The 23923-nt window shown below is 41.7% G+C and overlaps 1 protein-coding gene across 1 annotated transcript in view; it reads left to right on the top strand.

The window, feature by feature from the left end:
- SHROOM4 (shroom family member 4) overlaps positions 1–23923 on the top strand; it is a gene marked incomplete at both ends in the record, with an annotated part of 253060 nt that overhangs the window by 190977 nt on the left and 38160 nt on the right. Inside the window, 2 exons of the mRNA XM_080719379.1 lie at positions 3345–5802; positions 12661–12722. Coding sequence (XP_080575505.1) covers positions 3345–5802; positions 12661–12722 — 2520 coding nt within the window. The remainder of the gene's footprint in view (positions 1–3344; positions 5803–12660; positions 12723–23923) is intronic.

Below are 23923 nucleotides of genomic sequence, written 5' to 3'. Positions count from 1 at the left end.
ATAGATGTTTCAGAGCTGAGAGTGGTATAGTGGAAAATAGCATCCAGAGTATCTGGGTCCTCGCTTAAATGTACCACTAATTCTCTGTGACTTTGGGCCCAACCCTTTCCTTCTGGACACTGTTTCCTTGAAATACCTAATTTTCCTTGCAAAATACCACACTGTCCAACTTCTCATCCAATTTTGCTAGCTGTACTTTCTCAGTCTCTTTTCATGATTCTTTCCATCCCCCTTCTGCCAATCCTTCCTTCTCATTTTGAGTACTGGGTATTAAACCCAGAGGTGTTCTACCTCTGAACTATACCTCCAGCCCCATTTTCATTTACATTTTTTTCATTTTTTCAGTTCTGGTGATTGATCTCAGGGGCATTCTACCTCCAACCTATACCCCCAGCCCTATTTTTCATTCTTTATTTTAAAACAAGGTCTTACTAAGTTGCGAAAGGTCTCACTCAGGCCTCACTAAGTAGCTGAGGCTGGCTGCAAGCCTGCTATCCTCCTGTCTCAGCCTCCCATGTATCAAGCCATGATGCCTGGCTCTATTTTTACTTTGAAATTATGTCTCCCTGAGTTTTGAGGCTGGCCTTGAACCTGCAATCCCCCTATCTCAGCCTCCCAAATACTGTGATTATAGGCATGCATGACCATGTCAGGCTCCCCTGCTATCTTGATAGATGGTCCCTAAGGCTCTCTGTTGTGGGAATCTTCTCTATCTACAGTGACTCAATGGGGACCTCACCCAGTGTTCATCAGCTCCATCACAGGGCAAGAACTTTCAAAACTGGAGAGCTTCCTCAATAACAGCATCTACCTGCTAGCCAGAAAGTTCACTCAATTCTAGGACCTTGGTGATGTTTGTGATTGAAACAGCTGCAGAGAGGCAGATGACTTTTTGACAAGTTCAGAGCCTGCCACAGTGATGCCCTCAGCTGCCTCTTCCCTTTCACATCCAGATCTTCCATCCAAAAAAGAATTTCAACTGAGGAACCTCAGAGAAACTAAAGGTTGAGCTTGCCCTGACTTGGTGACTTTATTTGGCACTGAAAACAGCGGCTCGAGGCAGAGGCAATTTTGTTCTAGAAGAATGCACAGAAATACATTCTGAGATGGGCTCCTGTTTGAGTGGGGGTGTGGCGTGGGGGTGTGGTTTTGTTCAGCAGGAAGGGTGGTGGGGCTGGTAGTAGTTTCCCTTGCCAACAAGAAATTGATGGATTACCAGCCCAAAACACGGATGTACAAGGGTGCCTAAGGGGCAAGGCGGAGAGAAAGAATGAAAGGAAGTTGACCTGAGGCTCTCTTGGGCTATTGTCACAGCTCAGCCATGGCTTTTGGACAGCACCCTTTCTGAAAGGAGCCTGCAACCCCTGGGTTCTAGTCAAAAGGGAGTTACTGGCATGACTTGGCTCAGTTTGGTTATGTGTTTGGGAAATGGTACTTAAAATTCAAGATTGCATTTGATTCTTGGTCTCCCTGGTTTGTCTTTGCTATAGGAGAGGTGTGGGTGGGCAGAGGCCACTGTAGTGTCAATAGTGGTAGCAGAAGAGAATGCTGATAACAGCAATCAAGAAAGCAACCGCTGCTATATAGTGAATCCTTGCTAGTGCCAGGGCTAAGACAGGAGTTTGCATGTATTATTTGATTTCATCTACACAGCAACCCTCTGATATAGATATTACTATTATTCCTGTTTAAAAAATAGTGGAAAGATAAGAGCTAAGATACTGGAATCACAGAAGCCTGGGTTCAAATTGCAGCTCTGCTTTTTTTTTTTTTTTTCTTTCACTCTTTTGGATCAACACCAGAGGTTGAACCTAGGGGGCACTACCACTGAGCTCTATCCCAAACCCTTTTTATTTTTTTTATTTTGAAATAGCATCTTGCTAAGTCTTACACTGGACTCAAACTTGTGATCCTCTTGTCTCAGCCTCCCAAGTACTAGGAGTAGAGGTGTGTGCCACCACACCTAGCTGCAGCTCTACTTCTTTAACAGTTTAGTGAGCTTGTCAGTTGAATTTGCCTCTCTGAGATTTAATATTCTGAGCTGTAAAGGATGGGTAATAATCTAACTCTTGGAATTAAAATGGGACATTATAAAGTACATGCCACATTATAGGTCTTCAGTAAATAGTCAGGATTGCCATTACCAAGAAAAGAATGGGGGTACTCAGGTGTTGCACTGGTGGTAGCACATTTGCCTAACATGTTCCAGGCCCTGGGTCCCATCTCCACTACTGCAAAAAGAAGAGTAAAATAGAGTACTACAAATTCCAGGTACTTAGAAGGCTGAGGCAGGGGGATCTCAAGTTTAAGGCCAGCCTAGGCAACTTAAGAAGACCCTATCTCAAAATGAAAGATGAAAGTGGCTGGGGATTTAGCTCAGTGGCAGAGCACCTCTGGGTTTGAATCCCCAGTATGCTGTCCTCAAAGTCACTTTCCTTTGTGGGGCTTGCTTTATAGACCCCAGTAGTTCTCAAAAGTTTGATCCCTGAACCAGCAGCCCCTGCAGCATACAAGTTGTTAGAAGTACAAATGCTCTGGATCCAGCTAGGACTAATATTCTAGGATGAGACCCAGTGGCATATGTATGAATAAGCCCTGCATGTCATGCTGATGTGCACTCAAGTCTGAGAATCAGTAATTTATGAAATGGTCTGGCTGAAATGAAAACAGCCCTTTAGGGACCCTCTATAATGCTAATATTCTGTGAGTGGCTCTCCTGGCAGACAGCCATGAACTGACTCCCTGGGGGCAAGGTCAGCCCAGAAGCAATTCCAGACCCACCAATAGAAGAGAAATAGTATAAACCCTGCGGTGTTCCCCCACTTGCAGTCTTTGGGATGTTTGCCCATCCTTCTTCCTTATGTCATGTTTCTCTCTCTCTCTCTCTCTCTCTCTCTCTCTCTCTCTCTCTCTCTCTCACACACACACACACACACACACACACACACACACACACACACACCAGGATTGAACCCAGGGGCATTCTACCTTCAACCCCCACACCTATTTCATTTTTTTTGAATCAGAGTCATGCTAAGTTGGCTAGGGCTGGCCTCAAATCTACAGTCTTCCTGTCTCTACCTCCCAAATACTGGGATTACAAGCATGTGCCATCATGCCTGGCTCATATGTCATCTCATCCCCCATTTTTTACCATGTTCCCCTGGTGCCCCAGTTTCCCTCTCTTTCCCCTTTTCTTTCTCTTCCCTTTTCGCCTTATTGCCTTTGCATTCATGACACATGTACCTCTGGGTTGTTCTGTCTTCTCCCTTGGCAGTGCTACCTGAGGTGGGAAACCGGTCTGGTGGTTTGCCTAACTAACCAGTGTGCCCTGTGTCTTACAGTGACGTGTGTGTACAGTGGTGTCCCCTCTCCCGGCACTGCAGCACTGAAAAAAGCAGCTCCATTGGCAGCATGGAGAGCCTGGAGCAACCAGGCCAGGCTGCCTATGATGGTCACCTCTTGCCTATTGACCAGAACATGTACCCCAACCAGCGTGACTCAGCCTATAGCTCCTTCTCGGCCAGCTCGAATGCCTCAGACTGTGCACTCTCCCTCAGGCCGGAGGAGCCGGCCTCTGCAGACTGCAGCACGCAAGGCCCAGGGCCAACAAAGGCCCCCAATGTCCGGCCTAATGTGGCTGAGACCTCAGGTAGCCAGCGCACCAATGGAGGGCCTCTGATACCAGGCTCTCAGATGCCATCTTGCCCACAGGAGGGCCACCACTCAGGGCCTGCCAAGGTGGCCCGAGGCCCACCACAGCCTCCGGTGAGGCGGGACAGCCTCCAAGCCTCCAGAGCCCAGCTCCTCAATGGAGAACAGCGCAGGGCTTCTGAGCCTGTGGACTCTTTGCAGCAGAAGGAGAGGCTGGGCTTAGAGACAGTGGCAAGGAATGCTAACAGGTTCTGCTGTGTAGGTGGGCAAGACCAACTAACAAATGAGGACCCTCAGAACTGTGAGCTCAGCCAGAAGGCCTCTGACCACCTACTGATGGAAGCCTCAGCCAGCACCGTTGGCTCCCCAAAAGCCTGTGGGCAAGCTTCCAGGAGAGATCGCAGCCCACTTAATGAGGCCTCAGCAGAGCCAGCTAAGATTTCTTCCTTTGGCAGCGCTCCTCATCTCCTCATGGGACCTGCGGGGCATCGCCACAGTGCCCCAGAACAGCTGTTGGCATCTCACCTACAGCATATGCACCTGGATCCGAGGGGTAGCAAGGGCAAGGAGCTCCCATCCGGGCAGGACGGGCACCAGTGGACTCTATCCCCTCTGCATGGTAACCACAAAGGACGGAAAAGTCCACGTTCCCCTCCGGGTGGCACCCAGGACCAGCCCAGCAGAGAAAGAAAGGCCCGGCCAATGGATGATAGGCCTTTGGGCTCAGGGCACCAGACCCAAAGTAATCCTTCACATGGAGAAGCGGAGGGGCACCTTCCAGAAAGAGGTTTCCAGGATCCTAACTCAGCAAGCAGAGAAGGCAGTGATTTGGCCAGCCAGCTGCCCCCTGCCTCTAGTTCCCCAGTTCACCAAACCAGAGACTGTGCTTCAGCCCCTAAAACAGTTGGAGACACAGAGGTGACTGAGGAAGGGGATGGAGAGGCCAAAGATTGTGGCCCGGTAGGCAGTAAGAGAAGTGGTGGTTCCCGGGGCCGTTCCATCCAAAACCGGCGAAAGAGCGAGCGCTTTGCTACCAATCTACGCAATGAAATTCAGAGGAGGAAGGCCCAGCTCCAGAAGAGCAAAGGTCCTCTGTCACAGTTGTGTGACACTAAAGAGCCAGTGGAAGAGACCCAGGAACCTCCAGAAAGTCCTCCACTCCCTGCCTCCGACTCATCTCTTTTGTCATCATATAAAAAACCTCCTAGCCCCAAAGATAAGCTCTTCAGTAAAAGCATGATACTCAGAACGAGGTCATCAGACTGTCTCAGTCAGGCCCCTGAGAGCCATGAATATAGGATAGGCTTGGAGGGACAAATCAGTCCTGGCCAGAGGCCCAGCCAATCCTCTTTGGGCCTAAACACCTGGTGGAAAGCATCTGACCCATCCTCCCCAGACTCAGAGAAAGCAAATGCCTATCATGGTGTCCGTGGAGGTAACTGGAGATGGTCTCCAGAGCACAACCCGCAGCCACATGTGGCGCTAGCCATAGAAGGCCCTTCCAGCCCAGGTGACAACAAGGAAATGAAGACTTCTGCTGGGGAAGAAGCCATCCTCTTGCCCTTTGCAGACAGAAGAAAGTTCTTCGAAGAGAGTAGCAAATCCCTATCTACATCTCATTTGCCAGGTCTAACCACTCAAAGTAGTAAGACTTTTAGCCAGAGACCAAAACCTCTAGACCCAACTTTCCAGTCCATGAGTTCCAGCTATAGAGAACTGAGGCGCCATCCCACAGACCAATCCTATCATTCTACAGACCAACCATACCATGCCACGGACCAATCATATCACTCTATGTCATCCCTCCAGCCTGAAACTCCTACTTACTCAGAGTGCTTTGCCAGCAAAGGCCTAGAAAATTCCATGTGTTGTAAGCCACTGCACTGTGGTGATTTTGAGTACCGCAGGACCTGCTCTTACTCCTGCAGTGTTCAGGGAGCTGTAGTCCATGACCCTTGTATTTACTGTTCTGGGGAAATCTGCCCTGCCTTACTAAAGAGAAATATGATACCGAACTGCTACAACTGCAGGTGCCATCACCAGTGCGTCCGGTGTTCAGCTTGCTGTCATAATCCTCAGCACAGTACCCTCGAGGACAGCAGCTTGGCACCTGGCAATGCTTGGAATCCCCGGAAGGCAACAGTGCAGGTAAGAACATGGTTCTTGGGTGGCTGAGCCTCATTATTCTCCCTTTGAGGAGTGAGCTATTTAAATCACTTGAAAATATAATAGTTATGATTCCTAAAACTATAGAGCCCTGTCCCCACCAGATGATAGCTTGGAAACCTTGAGCTAGACATTCAGTCACCAAAATTGCAATATATATCTGTGCATCTTCAGAGTTCACTCTTGCTTCAAAAATAATTAGAGCTGGGATGTTTTTCCTTTCTTCCTTTCTTACTACTGGGGATCAAACCTAGGGGCATTCTATCTCTGAGCTATGCACCTGGCCCTTTTTATTTTGCACTTTGATATGGTATCTCGCTAAGTTTCGGAGTCTGGCCTCAAACCACTACTGAGAAAAGTCATATTGCTGAATCATCAAAGTCGAAGAAAAGATCAAATGGGAATGTATGTATAGGGTGGCAGGCCTAGGTGCACAATATGTCAGCATTTATGCCAGGCGCCATGGCACACACCTGTAATTGCAGGATATGAGAGACTAAGACAGGAGAAGGGCAGGTTGAAGGCCACCCCCAGCAACATAGAGAGACCTTCAGAAACTTAGTGAGATTCTGTTTCAAAATAAAAGATAAAAAGGGCCCAGGGTGTTACTCAGAGGTAGAATGCCGCTACATTCAATCCCCAGTACCAAAACTATGAAAATAAAAATAAGAACCACACTTACTGATTTCCATTTCCTGCTTAAAAATCTATTTAGATCTGCAACATTTACAGATATCTCCGGGCTTCATCTTCGGAGATCTGACTTGTCTGGTTTCCCCAAAGACAATTCCTTCCTCCTTCCTCTATCCTGTCTCTGTTGGACACCCAGGTCTAAACTGTCTATTGCTACGCCCTGGTTGTGACTTACCACCCTATCACCAGACCCTATCATTCCCCAGGGTACTCCTGGGAAGACGCCCTAGGATTCTCTATGTCCTTGCCTGCTGAATGTCAGATTCCATCCCTAAGGCTTCCTTTTGGCTGTTATACTCAAACCAGAAGTTAATTACCATGTTAAAATTTTAGTTCACAAACAGACACTTCTAAAATAACTTTGTGTTTGAAATTGATCAATATGTATTTTTTGAAAAAAGGAACTTGAGAGGGGGGCTGAAAGAAGACTGGTATGAAAGAATATATACAAGTTCTTTTATATGAAGTTCTAAAGTAGCTCTTCTTATGAGAAAAATATTTAGAGTAGTGCTTGCCAGAGGATAGTGGCACAGATTGGCTGCAAAAGGGCATGAGAGCATATTCTATATAAATTTTTTTTTGTTTCTGAGGATTGAACCCAGGGACATTACCAGTGAGATATACTACTACCAGCCATTCTTTATTTTTTATCTCAAGACAGAGTCTAGTGAAGTTGCTGAGGCTGTCCTCCAACTTTCAATCCTCCTGTCTCAGCCTCCCAAGTACTGGAATTAGAAGAATATACTACCATGCCTGGGTGTGTATTCTATATCTTGATGAGAATTAGAGTTATAAAAGTAGATTAATCAAAACAACAAATGTACACTTAATATGTGTGCATGTTACAGAAAGTGATATCAAACCTTCCTATGTAAGCGGAAGTATTTTGAAAGTATACTGATACCACAACTTATTCCATAGTTTTCAGCATATATAAATCTTTTATAGATATTTTGTTATACTCCTCCATAAGATCTCATGGTGTTTGTTTTCTTTCTGAGGATTTAATCCAGGGGTATTCTAACTTTGAGCCAGCCCTAGACCTTTTTATTTATTTATTTTTATTTTGAAACATGGTCTCACTGAGTTACAGTGTGCTGGCCTCAAATCTGTGATCCTCCTGTCTCAGCCTTCCAAGTACTGGGATTACAGGAGTGTGCCACTACACTGGGTTGATTTAATGGGTTTTGATATTATTGCAAATAATATTACTTTATTAATGTCAACTTAAAATTCTTTGTCACTACTCTGTAGAAATACAATTGAAATTTTATATTGGCCTTGGGTCTTGCCAGTTTGGCAAACTCTCTAATTCTAGTAGCATTTTGGTAGGTTATAAAAGGTAATGTCATCTATGAATAGAGAGAATTTTAATCTTCCTCTCCACTGTATGAGCCCTTTCCTAGGAAAGAGTGGAGGTGTTCTGCATGGTCAATGACCTCCATAGCAATGGCTAGAAGAAGTGGTAAAAATACATTTTTACTTTGTTCCTGATATTTCACTATTAAGCTTGATGTTAGTTGTGTGTTTTTTTTTTTTTTGCAGATGCCCTTTATCAGGTTGAAGAAGTACTCTTTTATTCTTATTTAGTTCCAGATAGTCCTTATCAGGAGTAGGTGTGGACTTTTTTTCCCTGTATCTATTGATATGACCATACAGTTTTTTTCTTTTAGTGTATTAGTATAGAGAAATACATCATTTAAAAAAAACTGCAGATGAAACCCTGGAGGATTTTCCCTCTGAGCTACAACCACAGCACTTTTTTATGTTTTCCTAACTTTTTATTTTGAATCAGGAACTTGCTAAGTTTCTGAGGGCCTCAATAAATTGCCAAGGCTGGTCTTGAACCTACTGTCTTCCTGTCTCAGAGTTCCAAGTGCTGAGATTAGAGTGTGCATCACTGAGCCTGTCTTTTTTTTTACTTTTTTTTCAGTACTGGGATTGAACACAGGGACATTCTACCTTTGAGCTACACCCCAGCCCTATTTTTATTTTTTGAAACAGGGTCTCACTAAGTTGAAGATGGCCTCACTAAGTAGCTGAGGCTGTCCATGAACCAGCAATCCTCCTGTCTCAACCTCCCAAGTACTGCAAAATTGTGCACCATCATGCCCGGCTTTGATTAGTTTTTAAATAAGAATTAAACTGGTATTGTCAGGAAAAGTCCCATTTGGTCATAACATAGTATCCTTTTTATGTTACTAGATTTGAATTGTTGATGTCTTGTTAAGTACTTTTCTATTTCTATCTAAGTTTATGAGGGATTTTAGCACATAGTTTTGTTGTAACATATTTGGTTTTTATTTCAAGGTAAGGCTGGCCTAAAAGAATGGATTGAGAAATATTCCCTTCTCTTGTGTGTTCAAGAATAATTTGTGTAGAATTGGTATTTTTTTTCCTAAATGGCTGGTACAATTCATCACTAAGCCATCTTGGCCCAGAGTTTTCTTGTGGGATATTTTTAATCTCAAATTTAAGTTCCTTAATAGATATAGGGCCATTTAGATTACCTATTTCTTCTTGAGTAAACTACAGTACTTGGTGGCTTTTTAAGGAGTTTGTCCATTTCACTTAAGTTTTCAAATTTATAGGGCAAAATTGCCACAACTTACTTTGAAATGCATCAAGAATTTAAGATGGACTGGGGGATGGCTAGAAAGGTAAATTGATATGTGATAAGACAGATGCAGCAAGATGCTAAATATAGAACCTAGGTAGATGGATGTGTTCTGTAAACTCCTTTCACCTTTTTGGTATATTTAATATATTCATGATGTTGAAAAAGAAAGAAGTGGAAAGGTAAGGTACTGTTAAAAGATACTGAAGCTGGAACATGACTGCCTGGGCCGGGGTTTAGATTCCCACCCTGAAACTTGGGTGCCTACACCTTTCTATCTAAAGATTGGGAGCAATAATAGCACCTATTTCCCAAGGTGCTTGTAAGGATTAAACAATATAGCATGTATCAGGCTTTTAGAACAGTGATTGCCAGATAGCAATCATCTTATGTGGCAGCTGTTATCTTTTCAGATAAAGGAGATCTGGGTATGGTGATGGACACCTGTAGTCCCAGTACTTGGGAAGGGTGAGACAGGAGGACTGTGAGTTTAAGGCTAGCCTCAGCAATTTAGCAAGGCCCTTGACAACTTAGTGAGATCCTGTTTCAAAAATAAATAAATAAATAAATAAATAAATAAATAAATAAATAAATTGGGCTGGGGTCATAGCTTGGAGGTAGAAAGCACCAGGGGTTCAATTCCTAGTACCACAAAACAAACAAAAAAGATAAAGGGGTAGCCAGGTGGTGCACACAAGATAAAGGGTGATGCACACTTGTAATTCCAGCATTCAGGGGGCTGAAACCAGAAGATCACGGTTGGTGAGCTACTTAGTGAGGCCCTTTGCAACTCAATGAGACCCTGCTTCAAAATAAAGAATAAAAATAGAGTGGGGGTGTAGCTCAGAGGTAGAATGCCCCTGGGTTCCATCCCTAGTACCGTAAAAGTAAAAATAAAAAAGAAAAGAAAAAGAAAAAGAAAAAGAAAAAAAAGAAAGATAAAGGGAGATTTTGGCTTGGCTTGAGAAATGTTGGCTGAAATAACTAAAATAGTATAGAAAGGGGGCTAAGGATAAGGGAGAAGTAGAGATAAACGGCTACAGACATGTCAGCCCACAGCTAGCGACTCCTTTAGGGAAAGGAGGTGCAATTGATAGGTATCAGCAACTGGTAACGGTGATGTGAGTAAGCCTGTCCATATGTTTGTATCTTTTCTTCTGCTCTTTAAGAGAGGGACACATTGGGTTCCTGATACCTGTTAGACTGGCTAAGCAGGTCTTCTTTGGCACTAGCCTTTCAGACATGTGGATGCCTATCAAGGAGCCACCATGAACCCATTTTCACTCCTGATCCCTGCACCCCAATTCCATAGGACCCAGGGAAAACTTGGAACATAGGTTAAGATACTCCAGCTCTGACTACTAAAGTAGTTGTAGTGGTAGCTAAAAGGAGGACATCCTGCTTCTTTTTCCCCAGGAGAAGGTTTTGGAGCTAATTGGCTCCCACTCAGTGCTGTTAAGAGGACTGAAAACACACACATCCTCGTATATCTCACGCAAGTCAGTTTTGCATACATTGCCAGATTATCTCACTTAACACTTGTGTGAGCTAAGCTATAATAAACAAGATCCTCACTTTATGGCAGAGGAAACTCAGGTCCAGAGAGGTCACACATCTCATAGGTGGCAGAGCCAGGATTTGAACAACAGGGCAGTAGCTGACATTTGGGGTGTCCACTGGGTACCAAGTATAGTTCTACTTGATTTAGATGTATCAATTCAGTGAACCTCATACAATCAGGAGATGGATATGTCTTTGGTCACAGATATGCTACTGTGAGAAACTAAGCTTAAGTTTAGCTCTGGAAAACTAAGCTTAAGAGAAGTTGAGGCCACACAGGTAGTGAAGGGTAGAAAGGTAGGCTGGCATCTGAAGCCATGAACCCTAGATGCAGAGGCCAAGCTCCTGAGTATGCCGATGACAAAGCCCAAGCCCTTTCCAGTGTGGCAGGATGTCTTTTAGCAGTAGCACGTCTATCAGAGTACCAACATCCACCATGGTCCCCATCTGCAGCCAGCCATGGGATAATTGCCTTTTTCTTTCAAAGGGTATGAGCAATTTACAGGGTTCCAAATGGCCCAGGAAATAAAGGACAGTAACCCTGAAAATCTGGAAAGGCAGTTGGTAGTGGGATGAAGACTTTATTTGGTTTGGTCCTGGCTATATTCTGAGTACTTCCACAGCTCAAGACAGGGCACAGACAGGAAATCCTGGCTTCTACTGTGGCTGAACAAGAAGTTATGGTGGCTTTGTGAGCAGGGGCATGTCACAAGAGCATCAAGGTAGAGTCTGAAGTTCAAGTGGTTAAAGTGCTCTGGTGTCTTCCCAGGTGTGGGTAAGGAGTGTGCCAGTCCTTTGCAAGCTGGAGGTAGGAAATACACCTCATCTTTGGTGATGTCCAAAACCTTCTTTATGCCAAGTGCTGTGTTAGGCATTCTCCACCCATATCATTTAGTCTTCAGGATTAGAAATCCAACAAGAGGAGATGGCATAGTGCTTTTTTGTCAGATGGGGAACTGAGGTCCAGGGAGATGACAGAACTTCCCTCAAATAGCATAGTAAGTTTCTTAGCCAGTATGGTGACTGACACCAAAGACTCATGTTCCTTCTGCTTCATCAAGTGTCTTACCCCCAAAATGGAGTCCTACTGGGGCCAAGGTAATAAAACCTTGAATGAAATTAATAATAATAATAGAGAAAAGGAATTTGGAAGATCAGTGAGGTTTAGGAAAAACTCTTCATTCTCTTTGGGCTAAACTCAGGAAGAATCTGAAAGGCAAAGTTGCTTTCTGTTTAGAGCAAGAATAGGAAGACAGGCATTTTTTTTATGAATGGCACACGTGGCTTGGCCTGGTAAAAAAAAAGAGCTGTTTGGGCATAGTCCTTAAGGAAAACATATGCAGATAGGAGAGTCCACTCCTAGAGTACGAGGGCCATGGCACAAGGTCTTTATGTTTCCCAGACATGAGTCCATTTCAGCCCCCGAGAGTGGGCGTGGACAGAGCAGGAAGAACCACTGTGGTACAGGGCCTTGTTGACATGCCCGCTTTCCTTCTGTCCACCCTAGGAGAGGGTCGCTGCAGTTAGAGCACCTGCCTTCAAAGCCCACTCCAGGCCAGAGCTTCCAAGATGTTTTCTGTATTGGAAGAGGCAGGAGAACCAAGAACAAACACAAAGACCTCTATCCCTCAATGCGGGCCAAAGCCAGAGCAAACAGCAAACGTGCTCAACTGGTTTTTAAGGTGGTTTGGGAGGGGAATAGAGAAAGAGGGAAATACAGCATTTCTTGAGCACAGTGTCCAAGTCCCTGAGTACTCTTTGGGTCTCTGCATGCCCGCAGCAGCTTAGTCGTCCTCCTGAGATAAAGACAGCCCTCCAGGTGCATATTTCTGTAGCCTGTCTAGGAGAATAAATCATACTAACTGGGGGTGCTTGGCTGGGGACAAGCTGTCGATCACCCTTCATTTTTGAAGCCATCCAGAGACTTGGCTGTTCCAAGCTTCCTAACTTATGGGAATTTTGCTTTGCAGGAATTTCCTGGGGACAAATGGAAATCAATAACAGGAAACAGGAAGAGCAGCCAGTCAGGGAGGTAAGTGACCACTGAGGGAATTGGGGTGAGCTGTTGCCTCAGAGGCTTCAATAAAAATTGCTAAGGTCTTCAGCAGTTTGCTTACTTTTCCTTGAGGATAGTGGTCTGGTATTCATACCAAGGACTCAGTGCCACAAATGTCATATAGTCCCCTCTCCCCTAATAGCTGGGCACAGAACCAAGTTGGTTGCTAGAATATTTTAGAATACAGCCAGGCGTGGTGGTGCACGCTTGTAATCCCCGCACTTGGGAGGCAGAGACAGGAGGATCGCGCAGGTTTGAAGCCATCCACGCTCGCTTAAGAGACCCTGTTTCCAAATAAAAATATAAAATAGGTCTGGGAGTATAGACTGGATGTAGACGGGCTTCCAGGAACCCCAGTACCACCAAAAAAAATATTTTAGAATACATAGTAGTCCGACAGTATTATAGATTATTGTGTCCATCAGCTAAAAGGCCTTAGGCATCCCTGGTTGAGTCCAGGGAGTGGACTGTGTTTAAATAGAAATGAGAGAGTATAAATTGTGCCCTGGCTTCCTGGTGGCCATGGGGCAGCTAGAACAGGCAGAGAGGAGGGAAAACTGCCAAGCTATTGCTGTCCCTTTGTCCTGCAGTTGTAAGAAACAGCTGCTTCTCAGATTCTGCCACATTTCTTTTAATAGAGTTTGTTGAAAATTTAGGGTCTGATCATTAAAAGTCTGGGAATAGATCATACTGACTACAGGTTACAATTCCAGGAGGAAAGAAAGGGACATTTTTGCTAATGGTGCATAGAGCTTGAGTTAAAGAGAAAATAGCTGCTTGGGCATAGCTTTTAAGGGAAAAATGCCTAGAGTGAAAAGTCCTACCCCTGTGGTATGGGGATCATGGCACTGGACACCTACTTTCCCTACCGGGATTACAGGAGTGTGCCATTGTTCCCAGCTTGATATACTTTTTAGCAAGTTTTTCTCAGCCCAAAGGATAAAAATGACACTTAAATTATGTTGAATCTTTTTTCAAAATGCTTTTATTGGTGCATTGTAATTACACATCATAGAGAGATTCAAAGTGATATGAATGCACATACACACATCACTTGATGTATTTTCCTCTGCATCTCTCACCCACCACCTCTCCCTGTACATGTTTGTGAGATTGGTAGTGATACCTTCATAAATTCCTATAATATTATTTGAAATGTTTTCCTCAAGTCTCTTTTTCCTCCTCCCAACCTCCTCTGAATCCCCTCCCCCTCATTTATCTCACTGATCTCTCTCCTCGTTTATCTGAAATTTCTTTTGTTTCATATTTTCACTCTAGCTTCCAGATAATTCTTGACTTTCTTAGCCTGGCTAATCTCATTTAGCAAAATACTCTCGAGTTCTACACATTTTGCTGAAAATGTTATAATTTTGTTTTTCTTTATGGCTCTATAAAATTACATTATATACACACACACACACACACACACACACACACACACACACACACACACACCACATATTTATCTATTCATCAGTAGACAGGCACCAAGGTTGGTTTCCTAACTCTGGAATATAAAAGAGAGAAGAAGGCCCCTAGTTAACCTCCAAAGTGAAGTAACCAAGAGAACTAGAATCCAGGCCTCCTGACTCCTGATGAACCCAGGGTACTCTCTGGAGGTCTATATTATCCCCTGTGATTTGATGGTATCGTCTGGAATCGTTTTGGCTCCCTTTAACTCCAAAGTTTGGAAAACCTATTAGTTTTCTGTTTGGCATGAAGAAGAGGAGGAATCAAATGTTTATTGGTGACATAAGTGTCGGACACTGGGCTGAATATTTTTACAGCCCAAATCTCATTAATTTTCTGCAACATTTATTGGTGCTGGGGATAGAATCCAGGGGCATTCTACCTCTGAGATACACCCCCATCCCTATTCTATTTTTTATTTTGAAACAAGATTTTACTGAGTTGCTGAGAGCCTCGCTGATTTACTGGGGCTGTCTATGAACCTGTGGTTCTCCTGTCTCAGCCTCCCAAGTATTGGAACTACAAGTGTGTGCCACCACCATGCCTGGCTTTGCAAGAGTTCATTTTGCTGCCCATCTTATAGATGAGGTCCCAAGAGAGTTATATAACTTAACTGGGGTCACAAAGCTAGCAAAGCTTGGGGTTGGGTTTTAGATACAGGTTTGTCTGACCCCCGAATCCATGCTTTTTCATTCTACCTGCTTTAATTAGGATCCCTAAGGAAACCATCCCAACAGATCCCTCAGCATCATGTCTCAAGGGTCTAAGTCTTAGACAGGGATTCTCTGGGATTCTTATGGCTGGCCTTGAATCTTAGCTCTGGACTGACTTGCATTGTGTCCTTGAGATTTCATTCTAGCAAGCCTGCCAAGTTTTGGATATTAGACTGAGATCCTTAAGAGGAGGCCATAACCTTATTCTCAGTGCCTGAGACAGAGAAGTGACTCAAGAAGAAATCAAAGCTATGCAACACTGAATGTGTTAAAAAGTAAAAAAAAAAACAATAATGCCAGCTAACATTTCTTGAGCTTAGATCTGTTCTAGGCGCCATTAAAAGCATTTTAGAAGTATTTATTAATCATTGTGACCTTGTGTAGTAGCCACTATTAGTCTCTCCATTTGACAGTATTATGGTTTGGATATAGAATGTCCCCTGGAAGATATCATGTAGTGATGTGACATAATTTAATCATGAATGTTCTAATCTTATCAGTGGATAAGTTCATTGAGGGATTAATGGATTTATTTAGTGGCAACATAAGCAGGTAAGTTGTCGCTAAAGGAGGTCACTGGGGTTTTGGTCCTGTAGATTATACATATATATATATATATATATATATATATATATATTCCTCCCTCCCTGCCCTTGTGCTCTCTCTCCCTTTGCTTCCTATTGCCATGCCCTGAGCTATACAGATGTGAAATGGCCTAATATGGACTTAAATCTCCAGAACTGTGAGCAAATAAATCTCCCTTCCTCCAAGTTGCAGTCATCAGGTATTTTGGGTCACAACAGTGGGAATGTTGACTGAAAGAGTTGGAAAGAAGAAATTGAGGCATTCATAGGTACATTACTTTGCCTGAAGCCCACAGCTAATGAGTTGATTAGGCCCAGGCAGCCTAGCTTCAGAGACACTAAATGATCCTATACCGCTTCTCTAAAATGGTTTTCTTACTGACTAGTCAGGGAACTAAGAAAACTTTATTTAAAACCTGGCATATGTACTTCTTTTTGCTAATCAAAGTAGAAAAACCTAGTTAAAGAGCAATGGAAAGTACAGGGCATGCCCACAGCTTGAGCAGGAAAGACTAGCCCACACAGTTGAACAGCAGTAATTATATATTACTGCTTGCCAAACAACCTATGTGCTGCAAGCTGAGTTACACCTATTATGTTCTGCTTTATATTCCCACCAATTTTGCCAGGTAGGTGTTATTAACCTAGACTATTAAGTCTCAGATTCAAGTGTGCATTAGAAATACCCGGAGAAGCCAGGCTCAGTGGTGCATACCTGTAGTCCCAATACTTGGGAGGCTGAAACAGGAGGATCACAGGTTGGAGGACAGCACTTGGTAACTTAGTAAGATCATATATCAAAACAAAAAGTAAAATGAGCTGGAGATGTAGCTCAGTAGAACACCCTGTATTCATCCCAGTAAAACACACACACACACACACACACACACACACACACATAAAATTATTTAGTTTATTTCCCCATGGTTCCTCTTTCCCTTTCATCCTGCTCACTATCATGTGTATACATATTATGTGCATATATGAATATATAATTATGAATATCATCATCATATACAATTACAATTCACCAACAGAAAAATTAATATAAGCTGGGCATGGTGGTGCACACTTGTAATCCCAGTACTTGGTAGGCTGAAACAGGAGGATTGCAGGTTCACAGCCAGCCTTAGCTACTTGGTTTGGCCTTTCGCAACTTAGACCCTATATCAAAATAAAGAATAAAAAATAGGGCTGGAGGTGTAGCTCAGAGGTAGATTGCCCCTGGGTTCAATCCCCAGTACCACAAAAATATTCATATCAAAAGAATAGTTGGTTGGACCCAGTTTCCAGAGAGTTTGATTCAGCAGTGTTGAGTAGGGCTCAAAATCTGCATTTCTTTTCTTTTTTTTATTCATTTATTGGTACAATGCAATTATGCATCATAGTGAGGTTCAGAGTAATACAAATGGTTGTGGCAAGGATTAATTGAACTAATATATGCATACCTTTGAGAAAAAAGCCTGATACCATAACCATTCAATATATAATACTGCACGTAGCACTTGTTGTATTTCCCTTCATATATCTGCCCGTCCTTCCCTGTCTCCCTTCCCCGTACATGTGAGTGAGATTAGTAATGAAAAGATATATGGGTGTAACCTTATTGGAACTGTTCCCTTAAAATCTGCATTTCTAACGAGCTTCCTGGATGATGCTGATGCAACTGGTCCTGGGATCACACTTTGAGAACCACTAATTCAGATAAGGAAATTGAGGTTCAAAGAGGATAAATAATCTATTCGAGGTCTCACAGCTAGTAAAGGGCCAAGCCCAGATTTAAATTTGCATACACATTTTGCCAGAAGATGAAATCTATCAAATACAAAGTTTAAACCAGAGGCACCTGGCACGTGGGAAGGGGCCAGTACATGATAAATATTATTGTGTCTTGCGTAGGCTCGTTGGTGGGTAAGAAAACCATGAATTTGGAACTACAGGATGTAAGACCAAAAGAGGAGATTAAGCAGGGTGTTGTGGGGGAATTAATCCCATTAGACAAGTATGGCCTTGGGGTTAGGTCTGCTGGAGTTCAAATCCAGGTTCTTCTATCCACCAGCCATATGGCCTTGACAAGTTCTTTCTCCTTCCTCTTCCTTTTTCATCCCTCTTCCTTCTCAATCTCTCCATCTTTCTATGTCTCTTTCTTTTCTTATTTGTAAAATGGAGTACGATTGCCTACATCAAATGGTTGTTGCAAGGACTAATTGAATTAATATATGTATACCCTTGAGAAAAATGCCCGATACTATAATCCTTCAATAAATAATATTTGTATTTGTTATACTGAGGAGAAAGAAGAGGGCCAGCAGCAATAACATAAAGAAGAAAGAGCCAGGCACAGTGGTACACACCAATAATTAAAGTGCTTGAGAGGTGGAGACAGGAGGATTGTAGGTTTGAGACCAGTCTAGGCAACTTAGCGAGACCCTCAGAATCTCTTTAGAGAGAACCTGTTTCAAAAAATATATAAAACAAAAAGGACTAGGGTGTAGCCTGGAGGTAGGTAGAAAGTCCCTGGGTTTAATTTCCAGTAACGTGCACACACACACACACACACACACACACACACACACAGATCGAAACAGAGAGTGAGAAAGAAGAAAAGTGACTAGTGATAGTTTGAGAACTATATAAATCACAGATATGGAAGCAATTAAAAATCACTCATCAACAATGGATGTAATTGACTAGTTATAGATGGCTGGTGTGCACAATATGGTGACTGTATATAACGGCGATGCACTGTGTATTTCCAAAAAACTACAAAAAAGAATTTGAAAGTTTTCACCATGAGCCGGGCATGGTGGAGCACACTCGTAATCCCAGCATTCAGGAGGCTGAGACAGGAGGATCTCAGTTCACGGTTCGCGGACAGCCTCAGCTACTTAGTGAGGCCCTTTGCAACTCAGTGATACCCTGTTTCAAAAATAAAGAATAAAAACTTAGGGCTGGGGATGTAGCTCAAAGGTAGAATGCCCCTGGGTTCCATCCCTGATATGGCAAAAAAAAAAAAAGAAAATTTTCACCATGAAGAAATGATAAGTGTTTGAGGAGATATGTTTAGCCTGATGAAAGTAGTATACAATGTATACATGTATTAAACATTACATGGTGCTCCACTAATGTGGATAACTTTTATTTTTTATATATCAGTTTTTAAAATAAATTAAAATTAATAAAAAGATTACTTAAAGTAAATGACTTGATAAATGTGCTACTTTAGGCAACTTGGCTCCAGTTACAGCCCAGATGGGTTAAAGGGAAAATAACTGGGGCATTGATAAAGGCAATGGAGCAGAAGGGATAGATAAATATGTGTGATATTTTTTGGAGAAAAGTTTATTGTAAAAATATAACAGGAAATTAAAAATAGAAGAAAAAGTAGCTTTATTCCTACTACATAAACACTCATTGTTTTCATTTCCCTACCAGCATTATATATAGTTATAAAGACTCTTTGCCATGGGTATAATCACTGTGTCCCAACATAGATGTGCTTTCCTATTTCCTGATTCTCCCCACCCCTAAGCATTACTCGGTAAATAATTTTTCATTATGCTATGCAGACTTTCTCAAGAGTTATAATTTTTAATGGCTATATAATATTTCACCGGCTTAATGTGCTCTAATTTTCCTAATCATTCCTAAATTGTTAGATAATTAGATTATTTCCAGTTTCTTACTATTACAAAGTAATGCTGCAGAAACATTTTGAGTATCTATAGCTTTTTTCTCATTTTGAATTACCTCATTAAAAACAATTATCTGGAGTTTGTATTACTATTTCAAAAAATATGAACATCCATATGATTCTTCACAGATTTCACCAAATTGCTTTCCCCAGGAGGCATCTTACACTGCCATCAGCAATATATGAGGATGCCAGTTTCCCCCACACTTTGCCATCATTGAAAATTTTCTTTATCTAATGCAATAGGTATAAATGTCACCTGTTATCATTTTCATTTGCATGCTTTGATCATTCTAGTTTGAAAATGTCAGTGGGGTCTATTTAATATCTGTATTGCTTTTCATGTGAATTGTCTGCTCAGATTATTTGCTCATAAATATATGATACCTTATAAGAGATACATATAGAAAACTTGGTGACTAGAGCTTGGTGGGGGGATAAGTAAAAATAACTCTGAGCCTTCGTGACTTGGAGAAAGTTACTGGCCTTTATGGGGAAATCAAGAAGGGGAGCTAGAGCTGGGTGTGGTGGCACATGCCTGTAATCCCAATACATGAAAGGCTAAGACAGGAGGCTCACAGGTTCAAGGCCAGCCTCAGCAACTTAGGGAGACCCTCTACAACTTAGCAAGACACTGTTTCCAAATTAAAAAAAAATGAATTAGGCCTGGGGATATAAATCAGAGATAGAATGTCCTTGGTTTCAAAACCCAGTACCAAAAAAGGGAGGGCTGGTTCAATGGAGATTATAAATTAGAATTGTCATATGGTCTAGTTGAAGTTAGTGAGATATACACGTGATTATAGGGAAGACACATGTAAAGCACTGATCCAGGAGGAGGATGAGCAAGGAGAGCCAGCAAAGGAAACTGGGGGGAAGGTGAGGTCCAGCAGCTGATGTAGTAGAAAAAGAAATCAGCGAATGTGCCACCATCATGGGATATGAGGAGGTGATCATTAAGAACGTTGACATTCTAGAATGACAAATGACTTTCAAGAAAACACATTTAGTAAATTGGGCAGAGAAAGTAGAGTAGATGGCATGATGGTATATAAGGAGGATGCATAAAGAAGAAATGCAAATGGTTCGCACATCCCCATCAAGTCGCCTCTTTGAAGTGTACAGTTCAAAGGCATTTAATAAAATAACCGTTACATGCAATCCTCAGCAGTTTTAGACCATTTCTATCACCCTCAAAAGATCTCACATGTCCCTTTGCAGTCAGTCACTCACCATCCTACCTACAACCTCCAGCAACCACTAATCTACTGTGTGTCTTTATAGGCTTGCCTTTTCTCCGTACTTCAGGTAAATGGAATCATGCACAATCTGGGCATTCATGTCTGATTTCTTTCACATAGCTTTAGTACTTCATCTATGTGGTAATATGTTTCAGTACTCTGGTCCTTTTTACTGCCGAATAATATTCCATTATATGTATAGACCACATTTTATCTATTTGTTCATACGTCTACTATGAATATTATTTTTGGACATTTATTTACATGTTTATGTATGGATATGAATGAGATTCCCTTTTGTATAACTTTTGAGTGGAATTGCTGGGTCATGTAGTGTCTTTTTGAGGAACTGGCTGGTTTTTTTTTCCAGTGGTACTGGGGTTCCTGGAAGCCCTTCTACCTCCGGGCTACACTCTCAGACCTATTTTTATATATTTTTTGGAAACAGGGTCTCTTTTTTTAAGTTTTATTTTTTAATTTTTAATTTTTATTTTTTTAATTTTTTAAAATTTATTTTATTTTTATTGGTGCACTGTATTCATACATCATAATGGGATAAAAACTTGTATGACATATATGCACACATCACCCAGTTAGCCCCTACCGAATCCCCACCCCATTCCCTCCCCATCCCTCCTTCCCATGCTTGGCTTAGTGGTTGACATCTAATATTATAGCAATTTATCCAAAATTAACAATGATAATCTCACATAACAGATTCATCTGTCTGTTATCAAACTTTTGATCACTTTTGATCACTTAGAGATAACATTTCAGTATTTCTTTTTGCTTTCTTACCAGAGGATATTTTTTCTTTTTTTTTAAAGTAAAATTATTATACATTTATTTTTTTCAGAAACAGTCTATCCTAACAAGAAATATAAACTCTAACTACCCAAAACAATCTCAAAAAAGAATAAAGCTAGTAAATGTACATTTTCTGATTTCAAACCTTAGAGAGCTACAATAATTGAGATAGTGTAGTACTGCTATAAAGGCAGATATATAAACCAGTGGAGTAAAATAAAAAGCCTAGGAATAAATTCTTCCATATATGGTCAAGTTATTTTTGACAAAGTTTCCAAAAACATTTGGTGAAGGAAATAGTAATCTTTTCACTAAATATTGTTGAAAAATAATAATTACATGAAAAAGAATAAAATTGGACCCTTACCTAACACCATATACAAATATTAACTCAAATGAAATAAAAGATCTAAATGTAAATCTTAAGACTATAAACTTTTAGAAGAAAACCTGGGTCATAACACTTCACAACATTGAAATTGGCAGTGATTTCTTGGATATGATTTCAAAGGCACAGGCAACAAAAGAAAAAACAAACTTTCTAAAAGATAAAAAAAATTGTACAATGTAAACAGAGTTAAAAGTTACTAATAGAATGGGATAAAATATTTCCAAATGCTATATCTGAAGGTATATTAATATTCCAACTAGAAATCCTAAAAATTAGCAACAATAAAAGCAAACAATACAATTTAGAGATAGGTAAAAGACTAACATAAATAATGAATCTCCACAGATAACCAACCTTAGTTGTCTATTGGATGGAAAATCTTGTTTCTCTGGTACTGGTGTGTGTTACCTATTTCTTCTTTGTAGTTAATCTCTTTGAATGTTTTCTCTAGTGCTGGTTTTGAAGACATAAATTCCTTCAGTTCTTGTTTGTCATGGAAGCTTCTTATTTCCCCATCTAATTTGATGGATAGTTTTGCTGGGTAGGAAATTTTTGGCTGGAAGTTGTTTTCTTTCAGAGTTTGGAATATGTTACTCCAAGCCCTCTGGCTCTCATGACTTGGTTTGGGAAGTCTGGAGTGATTCTAATTGGTTTGCCTCTGAATGTCACTTGGCCCTTTGTTTTTGTTGCCTTTAAGATTCTCTGCTTGGCTTCCACATTGGTCATTTTGACAATTATGTGGCGTGGGGATCCTCTTCTCCGATCCTGTCTAAAGGGAGTTCTATAAGTTTCCTGGACCTGTGTATCGACCTCCTGCTCTATGTTTGGAAATTTTTCTGCTATTACTCCCTTGAAAAGATTGTTGATCCCTTTGGTTTCACTTTCTTTTCCCTCCTCTATTCCAATTATTCTTAGGTTAGCTCTCTTAAAATGGGCCCATATTTCTTCAATGTCAGATTCCTGCTGTTGGATATTTTTTTCCTAGATTAGAAACTATGCGTTCATTTTTGGAATGATCATCTTTTAGGAGCGAGATTCTATTCTCCATTTGGTCTAATCGATTGTTTATACTTTGAATTGAGGCCTTTACTTCAATGATTGCATTCTTTATCTCTTTTTGACTCTCTCTCTGAATTCTTTTTGAAAGTCTTCTATTATTTTTACAGTTATTTTCCTGATTTGATCTTCTAGAGATCTGTGAATTTCTGTGTTATCAGGTTCTGATGTTGTGGGTTTGTGGGCATTCATTGCTCTATTGTTGTCCCTCTTTCCCATGATTTCAGAAGTTTGTGCCTTCCCTGGATGACTACGACTTCACTTAGGGTGCTCTGTATCTTGAGTCTGTTGTAATCTCAGCCGCCACTACTCCTTTACTGGGTTGTATCTCAAAGTCTCATACCCAGGAAGTTAATTGAGGCTGCACGAGACCGTGGGGGTGCCAGGCTGGGTGTTTTCCCACAGGGAGCTGCGGCTAGGATGTGGTGTCTCTGCCACTGCTACTCCTTCACTGGGTTGGACTGCAAAATGTCCGACCTAGCCGGGCGTGGTGGTGCAAGCTTGTAATCCCTGAGCTTGGGAGGTGGAGACAGGAGGATCACCAGGTTCAAAGCCAGCCACGCTGGCTTAAGAGACCCTGTTTCCAAATAAAATGTATAAAAATAGGTCTGGGAGTGTAGCCTGGAGGTAGAAGGGCTTCCAGGAACCCCAGTACCACATATATATATATATATATATATATATATATATATATATATATATATATAATCTGACCCAATGAGATTATCAAAGCTATGCAAGTTTCTGGGAATGCAGTACAGGGATTTCTCCTTTAGGGGCTGCAATTACAAACACGGTTATTGTGCGGGCAAATCTGGCACTGTGAACTCACTGTAGCTGCTGGCAATTGAAACAGGGTCTCTTAAGCCAGAGAGGCTGGCTTCAAACCTACAGGATCCTCCTGTCTCTACCTCCCAAGTGCAGGGATTACAAGCGTGTGCCACCAGGCCCGGTGGAACTGGCTGTTTTCCAAAGCAGCTACACCATTTTATATTCCCACCGGCAATGTAGGAAGGGTCCATTTTTTTTTCTTTTAATGCTATGAAATTTTATTGTGTAATTTTAAAAATGTATTAAACAAGGAATGTTTTAAAAATTAAACATTGAAAATGTTTAAGCAGAAGTTGGCAAGGGAAAGAAAGAACAAAAATTGGGGACAATTGGGTTTAATTTAGTGCTTCTCAAAATGTAGTTCAAAAGCTAGGAGTGGTGGTACACACC

The sequence above is a fragment of the Muscardinus avellanarius genome (assembly GCF_963383645.1).
Source record: "Muscardinus avellanarius genome assembly, chromosome: X".
NCBI classification, from domain to species: Eukaryota; Metazoa; Chordata; class Mammalia; order Rodentia; family Gliridae; genus Muscardinus; species Muscardinus avellanarius.
This window is presented reverse-complemented; position numbering and strand designations above follow the sequence as displayed.